Below are 13,802 nucleotides of genomic sequence, written 5' to 3' on the forward strand. Positions count from 1 at the left end.
AACCTCAAAGAAACTTCACCCCCTACCTATTGCCTCTTAACTTTTAGAACATTTTGCCTCAATAGGAGCTTTATTGTTTGGAGCGCCTCGGTTGCTCAGTCAGGTAAGCATCCGGCTTTTGATCTCAGCTCAGGTCTTGATCTCAAGGTCGTGAGTTCAAGCCCCATGTTGGGCTCTGCGCTGGGCATGAAGCCTGCTTTAAAAAAGAAAAAAGAACTTTATTGTTCATTTACAGTAAGCCCCCATTTGCACCCCCTGGCCACCCTTTACCAAGCCCTTTTCACAGAGAGCTGAGATCACATGTGGGTCTTGAAGAGAAGTGGTACCCAGCACCATAGACTGGTGGCAGCAAGCACCAGGGGAATGAGACCTATGGTTTGGAAAACACAAAGGTCTGAAAGCAGATCTGACATTGGTCACAAAGAGGTGATGAAACAGATAGTGACACAGTTGGCAAGTGGGTTTTCAATCTGGAGTCTTACTTTAGGTATCTAAAAGTATATAGGGTCTTTAGAAGTGTTTATTTTTAACTCATAGGAATGTAGCTACTAGAGCCAGCTAGGATTTGACTCTCAAAAACCAGGGAGTCACATTTTGTCTTTCCCTTGATCGTAACACAAGGAAGAGCAGTAGTTTTGCCTCATTCTAGTTACATCCATCTTGTTGGTTAAGTAATGTTCCCATATCACAGTATCGGCATGCTTTCGTAGGGGACATATGGCATACTCTTAATTGGGACAGGAAACACTTTGTGGCCGGGCCCTCCAGTGCTTTTTAGCCATTAAGCCCACATGCGCCTGTGAGAAGTTAACACGTCCTTCTCATGGAGCAAGGGTATGATATGACTTAATATCCTCTAAGAGCATCTCAGGTCTAATGACAAGCTTAATTATAAATCAGTTATGGCTTTCTCAGTTTTCATCTTCTAATGATTAAAAACATTTGCAGGAATGTGAATTCCCCTTCTCAACAAAAACTCTAACAAGCTTATTACTGACTCTAAACATGTCCAGTTCTGGGCCAGAAGCTTTCTACTTCTGTGCTAGGAAGCAACTCTGCCCTGGTCTGGTTTGAACTAGAATAGGACATGGCTTCTCAGACTCAGGCCCCTTCCTTTCTTCTGCTACTGCCTCGCACGCTTGTATTTCACACCATTTTCTTGGTGTGACATGGTGTCCCATCTGGGAAACTGCCTCCTTCCTCATTGCCTACCTTATGTGTGTCTTTGAGCAGCAGAGGGTGGTTTACAGTCCTTAAGTCAGATGATTTATCACTTACCTAGGACTTCTCAAGTGAGTACTGCATTGAACAAAAGGTTGAAAAGATATATAACTAAAACAATAAAGACTGAAAAAGAAAGTTACTGCCAGCTGTTAGTTTTTTAGAGGCTCCATTTCTATTAGCTGGCATTCCCAGGCCCCTTTGCTTCTTGTCTCCTACCAGCAATGGAGAACCCCATTGTCTCACACTGGGAACTGTTCCACATGCCCCCAGGCTATTCCCCAAAAGTTTTTGTACCTGGGTAAAGCATTATCAAAGGAATAACCCCTTAAAAGAGAAGAACCCCTTTTCCTTCCTCATGAAGGTCCAGCTTCCTCCCTGGAACCACCAAATATGCTTCTTCTGCCTCAGAGGGTTCGTATTCATTAACGTTAACACTAAGACCTAGATTGTCGGCTGCTGAGAAAGTGTCAGAAACAGTCTAGCTGATGGTCTGTGGTGAGCGGTGGACGCCAGTCTCTGTTCCACGGGATGGGGTTTGTTAAAGTTGTCAAGAATAAGGCTTACTTCAAGAGACACCTAGTGAAATTTAGAAGACAAGAGGGTAAAACTGCTAACTGTGTCCGGAAATGCTTGGTAATTCAGGATAAAAATAAGTGCAGCAACCTAAATACAGGATGGTAGTTCTTATAACCAACAGAGATATCATTTGTCAGATTGCTTACGCTCGTATAGAAGGAGACATGATAGTTTGTCAGGTTATGCTAATGGAACTCCCAAAGTATAGGGTGAAGGTCAGCCTGACAGATTATGCTGTAACCTACTGCTGGCCCGCAGGCTTCTCAGTAGGTTTGGCATGGACAAGATCTATGAAGGCCAAGTAGAAGTGACTGGAGATGAATACAATGTGGAAAGCATTGATGGCCAGCTTGGTGCTATTTGGATGCAGGGCTTGCCAGAACTATTACTGGAGATCAAGTTTTGGGGGTCCTCAAGGGAGCTGTGGATGGAGGCTTGTCTGTTCCTCACAATACCAAACAACTCCCTGGTTATGATTTGGAAAACAAGGAATTCAGTGCAGAAGCACGTCGGAAGGACATCATGTCAAAGCATTGCAGATCGTATGTGTTACCTAATGGAAGAAGATGAAGATGCTTACAAGAAGCTGTTCTCTCAATACATAAAGAACAGCATTGTTCCAGACATGATGGAGAAGATGTATGAGAAAGCTCACACTGCTATACGAGAGAATCCAGTCTTTGAGAAGAAACCTAAGAAAGAAGCCCCAAAATGTCTCTTGCCCAGAAGAAAGATCAGGTGGCTCAGAAGAAAGCAAGCTTCATTAGAGCTCAGGAGTAGGCTGCTGAGAGCTAATCAACCAAACCACAGTTTTCTATTAAGATTTTTCAGATAAAGACAATAATAAACTTATTCACCAAGCAAAAAAAAAAAAAAGTATAGCCTATGAGTTGGTATTTGGATGTTCTTACATCAGACTGCCTAGACCATGTGATCTTTGTCATCTTTGATTCTTTGTTATCCAGAGCTAATCCTTTGGAAATTTCTAGAATGGAAATCTTATTAATGGCCTGGACCTTTTCACAAGGGAGGCTTTGGTAACTGATTGGGAGTCTGGAGAATTTCATTCCTATCCATTTTTGGTTCTCACTTTCTTTTTCTCCCTCCCTCCTCACCCCCAGGGCTACCAAGAAAAGAACAAATTCATTGCTGCACAAGGTAAAGTAATGATAAATTTTTACTTTCAGGCTTAAGCATGAGCTCATTAGTGGGTTTGGGTTTTTTCTTCCAAATGCTAAATAGATTAATCAGAATGCCGTAACTTTTCTATAATTACTATTACCTGAAAGAAATGCAGTCTGCCTTACACATTTATAACTAGGGCCTTCATTTTGACGACTTAGTTTCCAGGGGTCCTGTAAAAGAAGAACTTTTGTGTATGGGTATAAAAAGGACTGGAGAAGGCCACACACACACACACACACACACACACACACAGATTCACACACACTCACACACACCACAGTCTAAGGAGGTCCTCTGTTTGGGGGCCAATGGGAGCCTTAGGTTCAAGCCAGGCTGCTCAGACTTTGAATTTGAATTCAGTCTCCAGAGAGAGAGGGAGACACAGAATCTGAAACAGTCTCCAGGCTCTGAGCTGGCTGTCGGCACAGAGCCCGACGCAGGGCTCGAGCCCACAAACCGTGAGATCATGACCTGAGCCAAAGTCAGATGCTTAGCCGACTGAGCCACCCAGGCGCCCCCATCGTCCAGAGTTTTAACACATGTCCTCCGCCTTTGACATCCTAGCAAAAATATCGTGATGTTTGCAGCACTAAAAAGTAATGGATGTTATTGGTGGTCCATCAAAGTCCATTGTTTTAGTCATTCAAATGTTTATTGACCATCTGTTATGTGTCAGGCACTGCCCTAGGTGAGGGCTATATGGAAAGGAATAAAACATGTCTTTTTGGGGCCCATAGTTGGTACAGGACAATTTACACCAAAATTAACAAGTTTTGGTAAGTGGCTATACTGTTCAATGCTGTAGCTGCTAGCTTCATGTGGCTATTTACAATTAAAATTTTAATGTTCTGAAATTAAATAAAATTTAAAATTCAGTTTCTCAAACATACCAGTCACATTTTAAGGCTTAATAGCTACATGTGGCTAGAGACTACCATATTAGTGCAGATATGAATGAAACATTTTCATCATTGCAGAAAAATTCTATTGGACAAGTATCATGGTAGAGATGAAACAGATATAGAAGTAAAACAAGGTGGTTGGGAAAAACCTTAGATCCTTCCTACCCTTGCCATCTCCCACTGGGACCTGGCCATTGCCTAACCATTGCTTTCTCTTACCCTCTGTAGCCATCCATCAAGTCAGGTCTACCCTCTGAAGCCCAGCTCCACTGCCACCTACTCGGTGATCATTTTAGCACCAACAATCACGTGCAGTCTCTTCTCTTTATTTGCCATGGGGCCTTGTCGATTAAGGTCACCTATGATTTTCTGGTGGACCTTTTCTCAGGCTACCATCCTCTTGAGCCCCTCCACAGTACTTCACACTCCTTGAAATTCTACCCTGTTATTTCCTGACATTCAGTTCTCGATTTTTCTCACTTTTCTAAATATTCCTTCTCTGGCTCTTCTTCTTTCTGCCTCTTAAATATAGTTTCTCCCCAAATCTGTGGATGACTACTTCCTTGAAGCTCCATTCTTATCTTTCATGGCACCATTTCTCTTAGATCTGCCTCTCCATCTGCTCTTCCTTAGTCTTCCTCCCAGGCCTTTTCTGTCTGAACTTGTGTAATGCTTCCAATCCCCAGGATTCTGTTTGACCCCTTCTTTTTTCCTCTTCCTCTGTATTCTCTTTGAGGGACCTCATCCAGTACCTACCTGTTTGGCTACTGCCTTTCTTGAGCTTCTGAGCCACATTTCCAAACTAATTTTCTACCCCTTCACCTGGTTACCTTCATACTTTTCAACATCAAAACTAAAATATGCCTTGGGCACCTGCCTGGTTCAGTAGGTGGGGCATGTGACTCTTGATCTTGGGGTTGCGGGTTTGAGCTCCACACTGAGTGTAGAGATTACTTAAAATCTTAAAAGAAACTCACTAAAATACGCCTCTTCTTCAGCCCCCAAACTACTTTTTCTCCTGTATTCTCTGGCTTTCACCATGACTGGAATCCAGTCCATCTAATCAAGCCAGGTTTGGGAACATCCAAATCTCCTACCTGTTCCTTACTCTGAATATGAGTGGTCCTCTTATTTCTTTCTCCAAAACCTGCCTTCTCTGACCCACTGTCTTATTCCCATCTTCTCTTCTAGCTGTGTTGTCATAGCCTGCTGATGGACCCTGGAGGCCCAGCCTTGCTTATTGCATGCCATCCATGAAAATGGCCTTTCTTGATGCAAAACTTTTGTTTGCACTCATGAAAATCCTACAGCTATTTTCCATTTTCTGTAGAACGAGTCTTCAGACTTTGCCTGGCCTCTGCCCCAGCTCTGTCTTCTGACACTCCCTGTACCCTACACAGTAACCTTATTGAACTCCCTACAATTCCTGGACATCTCATGCTCTTTCTTGCTGCTACCCCTTGCACCTCTGCCTGGAGTGCCTCTTCTCATTGTATCCCCTTTCTAAACTCCTGTTCACCTGATCTGCCCTAACAGATGGCTCAGATGTCACCACTTCCGGGAGATTTTTCCTGACCTTGCCAGGCAGTGGCAAGGCCTCTGAACATCTTTTTGCCAAGTGTCCACTTGTCAATATTTGTTTTTCTTATTACTATTTTTTCTTAACCAGAGGGAATATAAAGTTTAAGAAAGTCAAAAAGGTATTACAAGGCATATAAAAATAAAATATTACCCCCTTTTCCTCTTCTCTTTACTCTAATACAACCATTTTTATCTGTTGATAACTTGTTGGGATAGATAATTTATTTAATCGTCTTAGAGAGTACCTCACACTCAGTCAGACAGACATGCATACACAAGTCCTTTTTCCCCATTCTCCCAATAGAGTTAAATGGCAGTTTTGGGTTAAGATAATATTTATTATTTACATTATTATTACTATGCCAGTATTATTTACAGCTGAAGTACATAGTATTATACGATGTTCCCCCCAGACTCTCCACTAGAAATATGTATTTCCTCTCAGTATTTTCAGATACATGAGGTTTAATTTCTTTTTTTTTTTTTTAAGTTTAATATTTTAATCTTGGGATCCTCCTAGAACTTTTTTCAGTTGCCCTCTAGCCTCAGAGTTCTCATCCTGAGCCTTCCCTTCACCAGTACCCAGGGAGTTCCGTTAGCCTCTATCTCGTTTTAGATCCCATTTCTTTCTCTTTGTTTGTGCCCTCATTTTTGTTTAGAAATCTTCCAGGGGCTTTCCAGAGAAGGCTGGATCGGGGTAAATTTTAAATCCTAGCCTGAGCAAATGACCTGTCCTCTCTGTGGCTAATGACACCCACCTTAGAACATGATAGAAAGGAATAAATGAGATACAAAGCACTTAGCTTACTGTCTGGCCAGTAATATAGGTATTTGGTGTGCCGTCATGATTTCTAATCCTCATTTATAATATCCTTGGGAGACATTGTTTATGTTCTCTTTACATTTTGACAACCTCCCACCCCCTACTTCACTCCCTAGTGAAGTACCTGGCACATACAGAGTGGATGGGAAATGTTCCGTTAGCAGGTGGGTGGATGGATAGATGGATTGGATATTTAGCTGGGGACATGTGGGCACAGGTTTCCAAAAGTCAGGAATGAATGTTCCCAATTTCCCAGCAGATTTCTTCCCCTTGGTGTGTGTTCTCCTCATCTTTGCTATTGGCTACTTTAGGACCAAAAGAAGAAACAGTGAATGATTTCTGGAGGATGATCTGGGAACAAAACACAGCCACCATTGTCATGGTGACCAACCTGAAGGAGAGAAAGGAGGTGAGTGGAGAAATTAGACAGGCATGACTTGCAGAGGAACTCCTCTGTGTTTGAGCCTGGTCTGTCCCCCTTTGTGGTTCCTCTGCCAGTCGTTGATCAGACAAAACCCAGGCCACTGTGCTTATCAGACTTTCCTATGGCCTGGAAGTCTCATGAACCTCAGGGATGTGCCTAGGGCATGTTCCCTATGTCTGGTAGTCAGACAACTCACCCTGGTTTCCAAACAACCTGAAAGAAGGACTTGAGCCACTTGCCGAGGAAATGCTACAGAGGAGCTTCCCTCTCCCCCAGCCCCCCACCGGCTTCTCCAATCCCTCATTCTCCTGGTTTCCTGCACCTTCTCTGAGTCAGCAGAGGAAACTGTATGAACTGAGACCCTGTGGGGTGCAGGGGAATCCGAGGCCCTGGCCTGATCATGCAAGCAACTTTCTGACTGGTCTTTTTATGTCTGTGGCTACCAGGTCCATGCCTGGAAAGCCCCCTCACTGTGCCACAGTTAAAACCAGTCCTGAGTTTTTTAGATCAAGCCCCAGAGAATAACTCCTATTCATGACGGTCTTTTCCCAGAATGGCCCTTAAATTACCTTGATTCCCCACCCTAAGGTGTTGGATGTGTGAATCAGCAGCTCCACAGTGCTTAGGAGGAATGGCACTAGGGCTGGGCCGTAGGTGTGTTTCCTCCATCCTGACCTCTGACTCTCGGAAGCTGTTTGAGGTCCTGGCACCAGAGAAGGCATCACCCTGCCCTGGTTACCCCCTTAGCAGGCTGCTGCTTCCAGGCAGTCAGGCAGGCCTGTCCCTAGACCATGACCTGGGATGATGGAAGGGCACATTTTGTAGGTAAAGTAGCTTTTGATTTGCCCTGAACTGAGAGAAAGAGCAAGAAGTATAGGGCTGGGGCTATGTATAGTTTAAGAGATCGTGCTAAACAGGATGGAAGCTGAGGGACTTGAAAAAAGAAATAAGTCTGCAGCTGATAGAAGTGAGAGAAGAGGCCTTCTCTGGGGACTTCTGTCTGGGCTTTTGTGGTCCTTTCCTTCAGGTCCTTCATGTCTGCTGGGGGTGGGAGGTCTGAGATCAGGTGACATGTGTCTGTTCCTTTCCAGTGTAAGTGTGCCCAGTACTGGCCAGACCAAGGCTGCTGGACCTATGGGAATATCCGAGTGTCAGTAGAGGATGTGACCGTCCTGGTGGACTACACAGTGCGAAAGTTCTGCATTCAGCAGGTACTGCCTCCTTCCTCCCCTCTCCTCTCTTATTTAGGATCTGCTGACCAGTAAGAGAGTAGAACAAACTAGGTCATCCCCCCTCTTACTCAGGATGGTCAGGAATCACTGAGTGTGACGTATGTTTGGACTCTGAAATTAGAGATCTGGGCTCCCAAGGAACTTTGTCAGAGCTAAGGGAGGAGCATTTTCATGACTGGGAGAAAAAAAGTATTATTGAGACGGAATTTGATCATCATAGGTATGATGTATGTGCATCAGGAGGTGATATAATCTTCTGGGCACTTGACCCCGCTTCTCCTTTCTTACTCCAGAGGCTCCTGACGTCCAGGATATGGCAGACCCTGCTCTTGGTCCTCCAGAGTGACCCTGGAGGCTTGAGCAGAGGTTGCCCTCAGAGCTGCAGGGCAGTGTGGTGCTATGAAAGGGGGCTTATCAAGAGTCGGGGGATCTGCATTCTAGTTCTGATCTTGCCATTAATTAGTCCCGAGACCTTGATGGGGTCACTCAGCTTCACAGGGTTCACATTTCACACCTGTCTGCTCAGAATAATGTAACGGCCCTGCCTACCCCTGTGGGGTTCCTGGGAAGAGAGCCTCTGTCCATAGTTAACACTTCCTTGGGTTCACTCTCATCTCCCCATTGTCATTGACAATCACAGCTGGCCCTGGCCCCCAAGCCTCCCCTCCCCTCCCCCGGCACTCCCCTACCGCAGGTTATCAGGGCCAACACATAGGACCTCCTCACTCCACAGGTGGGCGACATGACCAACAGGAAGCCACAGCGTCTCATCACTCAGTTCCACTTTACCAGCTGGCCAGACTTCGGGGTGCCTTTCACCCCGATCGGCATGCTCAAGTTCCTCAAGAAGGTGAAAGCCTGTAACCCTCAGTATGCAGGGGCCATCGTGGTCCACTGCAGGTCAGTGTGGCTGACCCTTGGCTCCCCATTCATACCATATTCTGCTCCCATGGATAGAGCAGGGGAAAGCACAGGGGCCCTGGCTGAGGAGAGGAGGCTAGCACAGAGCAGATAAGCTGTTAGCGCCCCTGGGACAGCAGCCAGAGACACTCCTCAGGTTTTGGTGTGAGTATAGAACATTTGAGGAAAGAGGGAAGGGTAGTCCTCCAAGACTGGGGATGGGGAGACCACTGCTAGGAAGCCAGAAAGCTAGATTGAGTGCTGCTTTATGTACTTGGAACCTTCTGACCTTTCTAAGTGTCTAGGTTCCCTGGTCCTAATAAGTAAAGGTACAGAGCACGAGGTACAGTGGGATTGTTGGCTCCATGAGAGTTGCAGCTAGTCACCGTTCAAAATTAGAATTTCATGGCCTGAAGGAGCCCTGGCCTGTGCTGCCCCCTCCCTGTATGCTCCCACAAGGCACGCTGGCCACCCCAGTAACACCCCTGCTCTCTGGCTGCAGTGCGGGTGTAGGGCGTACAGGTACCTTTGTTGTCATTGACGCCATGCTGGACATGATGCACACAGAGCGGAAGGTGGACGTGTATGGCTTCGTGAGCCGGATCCGGGCACAGCGCTGCCAGATGGTGCAAACAGACGTGAGTGATTTGTGGGCAAGGTGAGGGCGGGGGCATTCCAGGACCAGCACATCTGCTAGCCTCATGGATTACTCAGCCTCTGGGTCATTGTAAATGAGCAGCATGCAGTGTAATGAAGGACCCTTTAAATTATATATTAAAAGAGACACGGAGCGTGGAAGAGGTTGTGCCTACAGCAATTAGGAAGGCAGGTGTCGTTTGTACTAGACTCCTAAGGATAAAAAACAGGTCCTGAAAGAACCAGTGCCCACAGAGTTGTGACACATCTCGGCCCTGTCCAGGAGCAGCAGTCCGCTCTGTAGTTGGGGCATGGGGTTCAAAGGGCACAGCACTGGAAGGGAGCCCAACACAGGTTTTGTGTGTCCCTGGATTTTGACAACCCCTTCAGACTATTAAACGTGTGTTGTGAGAATAGGCAGGAACTGGACTTGTCCTTCTCTCCAGACTTCCACTCTAGGAGGCTGCCAGAGTGGGATCCTCCCTCCCAAGTGAAACACCCCAGAGGGACGCATGCCTTTCAGGTCCTGCCTTGCTGACCCAGGATGAGAGTGAATGATTTTATTCCTGCCAGGGTCAAAGGAGAGGCGGACTGGAGTACGCCGCAGCGGGGGAAGGGGGGAGGCTGTGACCTAGCACCACAGAGACCACGTTGTGTGTAACCGGGAACTCGGGCATCGTGGTGTTTCAGATGCAGTACGTCTTCATATACCAAGCCCTTCTGGAGCACTATCTCTATGGAGATACAGAACTAGAGGTGACCTCTCTAGAAACACACCTGCAGAAAATTTACAACAAGATCCCAGGGACCAGCAACAATGGATTAGAGGAGGAGTTTAAGGTGAGTTGGAGCTGAACTCCTTCACTCAGACTGAAGGATCCACGTGCTCTGGGGAATCCCCTTGTGTGAGACATGTGCGTGGTTAAGGAGGTAGGCTTCTGGACCTTTCCTCATAACCTAGTCGCTTTCAACCCATCCTGCACATTAAAATCACTTGGTTGTGTTAGGAGGAAAGAAAAAGAAAACAGGCAGTATTTTTTTTAAGTCCCCCAGCCCACTCTCCTCTTTGCCCCCCCCAGACACACAGGTGATTATAATGCATAAGAACAGCAAACTTTTCCTGTAAGGACCAGACAGTAGATATTTTAGGCTTTGCAGGCCATACAGTCTCTGTTGCAACTACTTAAACCTGGTGCTGTAGCATAAAAGAAGCTATAGATGCTATGTAAACACATGAGCGTGGCTGTGTTTCCATAAAAGTTTATTTATAGGCAGCAGGTCAAACTTGGCCCATGGACATAGATTGCTGACCTCTACTGTGTGCCGTTAGCCGGTGGTTCTTAGCACACCTAAAGGATACGTCACACTCTTGTCAGTACAGGTGTTCCCAGAAAAAGAGGTTTCTGGTTGCAGTGGTAAGGACCACATCCCTAAAGCAGTTCTCAAACTGTAGTGGCACACAGATTACTACAGGACCCTATTAAGGTGCAAGTTCTGAGGCAGGAGGTCAGGGGGAAACAGAGTTAGGGCCTGAGACTTTTCATTTCTAACACAATGAGACTGATCCTGGTTTCTGGGCTGCACGTTGAGTAGCAAGGATCAAGAAGGAGCCTCAGAATCAGGAGAAGGGAACGTGTACATTTGAATAAGGTTTTCTAAAGAGTTAAGTCTCCCTCTGGTGGAGCAGCAGGGAAAGAGGAGAGGCAGGCACACTCCTTCCTATGAAGCTAGGATCCTTGCTCCAGGAACATGAAGTTCCAGTCCCAGGGAATCCCAGAAGGGTCCGCAGGAGCCCTCAAGGCAGTGTTTCCCAAACAGTCATTCTTGGCTTCCTCACTGAGCTTACGACAGAAGGAACCATTCCGTGGAAATGGAGGTCAGGGCTCCAGTGCGGAGCAGTGTGCAGCCAGAGTACAGTGACAGGCATAATCTTGCCAAGCTGTGGGGCTCAGTGATGTTTCCCCCCTACTTCCCACTTCAGAAATTAACATCAATCAAAATCCAGAATGACAAGATGCGGACTGGAAACCTTCCAGCCAACATGAAGAAGAACCGGGTTTTACAGATCATTCCATGTAAGAGCCCTCTTCCCACCCCAAAGCCTTAGTGCCCCGTTCCCTCCTTCCCCTTGACCCCTTCCACTTCTCAGGTACTAATTAGTGATCACCTTAGAGACAAGAATTAGGGCACTGCCTCTTGTCGCCCTTAGTTCTTCAGTGGCTTCTGGAAATGAAAAAGCCTGAAGGCCAAAGGGTTTCTCCCTCCTGCACTGGGAACAGGCATGTTATTGCCCAGCTGGGATGGGTGGGAAGGAAAGGTTGAAAGAGAGCCAGGAGGTCGTGTTGGGGAGCCACAGCTGTTGTCCTTCCTGCAGATGAATTCAACAGAGTGATCATTCCAGTCAAGAGGGGTGAGGAGAACACCGACTACGTGAATGCATCCTTCATTGATGTAAGTGGGGCTGTTTCCCCAGAGCTCTCCACCGTCCATGGAGACTCAGTTGGGCCTTGCAGTGCTTGGGAGAATTGTCTTTGAGTCAGTCAGCAAACACAGAACTGATGGCAACCTGTACCCTAGCTCTGTCAGGCCCCAGAGAGGAGAAGGCAGGGAGGAAACAGAGGGCACACACCAGAGTGATAACTGGAGGGGAAAGCTCATAGCACACATCAAAGGCTAAAAACCTCCGGTCCTACTAATACCTGTTCTCTTCGTCCCAGCTCCAAACCCCCATCCCTCATCCTCCTATAAAGAGACCAGTGTGTCAGACAGGTTTGGTCCTTGACCAAAGGGGAGCTCTGCCTGAGATGAGTTTGCCTCCAAGCATCCCCAGCCCACCCAAGTGGCCTGTCTTCTTCTTCCTCTCCCCTCCCTGATTAAACCGCCTTACTCCTACCATTGATCTGGCCTGCGTAGGGCTACCGACAGAAGGACTCCTACATCGCCAGCCAGGGCCCTCTTCTCCACACCATTGAGGACTTCTGGCGAATGATCTGGGAGTGGAAATCCTGCTCTATCGTGATGCTAACAGAACTGGAGGAGAGAGGCCAGGTGAGCTCAAAGAGGTCCTGGGCTGTGGGAGAAAGAGACCCCAGGAAAAGGGGTGGAGGGGAGCTAAGAAGATATGTTTGGCTTAAACCATCCAAAGAGCCACATCCAAGCAGTTGATATGTGAGCAGTCTGGAGCTTCTCTCAGGACTGGAAGGGCGGAGTGGTCTCAGCCTCCAGACAGTTCCCACCTTTTTACTTCTGTCCTGAATACAGTTCACCCCGAGCCTGGCTTTGTGTACTCCTCCTCCTCCCCCCACCCCTCCCTGGACAGAGCTGGTGAAATGAGGGAGGCAGAGCCAGACCAAGGCTCTGATGTGGAGCTCCTGAGTGTCCCTAAGTAGAGGGTGCCTTTCAGGCCAGGAAAATGAACCAAAGGACTATGGGAGAACGAGTTGCCTCTTTGCAGACTATAGTAAAGGAAACAGTGGAACTTGAGAAATAACAAGAAGAAATTTATAAGTTAACATTCAATTAACAAGGAAATCTTTTGAAGAAAAATGTCCTCGAGTCATTTAAAAAGTAGAATTATCTGAAAACTCAGAATATACGGGAGCATAGAAGCCCCCTTAGGTCAGCTCCATTCAGTACAGGAAATCTCTTAACACTGTTCTTGAGTCACCATGCAGCCTCTACTGAGCACTCTAGGTCTCAGGGATCACTCGTTCTCCGCCCATCTCCCACCCACCTCTCTCTACTGCAGGGTGGCCCAATGTGTGTTCATGCGGTGTTTATGATCCTAAAGACTCTTCTGCTGTGGTTAGAGTGCAGTAAATGGTTGCTTCATGTGACTTAACAGCGATCAGAATTGAGAGAAGCCAGCAAGGGCCTGGTGATAAAGATCTTTCTGAGCCAAGGTGAAGTTTGGACTTTATAGGGTGGTTTAAGAGCCCTTGACAATATCAGATTTGTAGGGTTTTTTTGAAAGTCCCTCTGGCTCAGTGAGGACAGATTAGAAACGAGCACACCAAAGGCAGAGAGGAGGCTGGGTCAGTACTGCTGGTGGCCTAGACTCAGGGGTGATGACAGGGGGTCTGTCCCAAAAGATAGTGAAGAGACAGCACAGGCTGGGCCGGATGAAGAATTAAGGATGGCACCCACTTATGACTCACTGAATTTGCAACCAATGAAAAATAAAAATCACTAAATATATATTCCATCCATTGTCGCCAGCTACATCTTCCCCGTTCTGTACTTGTACAGTTTGTTTCTTTTAATCTTGATACATTTTATACATATTTGCACACCCTGATGTCAGGGGTTTGTCAAGAATT

General features: G+C 46.6%; 1 protein-coding gene and 1 pseudogene across 3 annotated transcripts in view; both read left to right on the forward strand.

The window, feature by feature from the left end:
- Window positions 1-13,802, forward strand: part of PTPRA (protein tyrosine phosphatase receptor type A) — a 162,829-nt gene that overhangs the window by 134,900 nt on the left and 14,127 nt on the right. For all 3 annotated transcript variants that reach the window (XM_039223910.1, XM_039223922.1, XM_039223918.1), the window contains 9 exons: window positions 2,922-2,958; window positions 6,603-6,700; window positions 7,807-7,926; window positions 8,681-8,847; window positions 9,350-9,485; window positions 10,174-10,323; window positions 11,465-11,558; window positions 11,858-11,934; window positions 12,397-12,531. In XM_039223910.1, the coding sequence (XP_039079841.1) occupies window positions 2,922-2,958; window positions 6,603-6,700; window positions 7,807-7,926; window positions 8,681-8,847; window positions 9,350-9,485; window positions 10,174-10,323; window positions 11,465-11,558; window positions 11,858-11,934; window positions 12,397-12,531 (1,014 nt within the window). The remainder of the gene's footprint in view (window positions 1-2,921; window positions 2,959-6,602; window positions 6,701-7,806; window positions 7,927-8,680; window positions 8,848-9,349; window positions 9,486-10,173; window positions 10,324-11,464; window positions 11,559-11,857; window positions 11,935-12,396; window positions 12,532-13,802) is intronic.
- Window positions 229-2,913, forward strand: LOC120225765 (annotated as a pseudogene).

The sequence above is a fragment of the Hyaena hyaena genome, unplaced genomic scaffold, assembly GCF_003009895.1.
Source record: "Hyaena hyaena isolate Hyena2069 unplaced genomic scaffold, ASM300989v1 scaffold_16, whole genome shotgun sequence".
Classification (NCBI taxonomy): domain Eukaryota; kingdom Metazoa; phylum Chordata; class Mammalia; order Carnivora; family Hyaenidae; genus Hyaena; species Hyaena hyaena.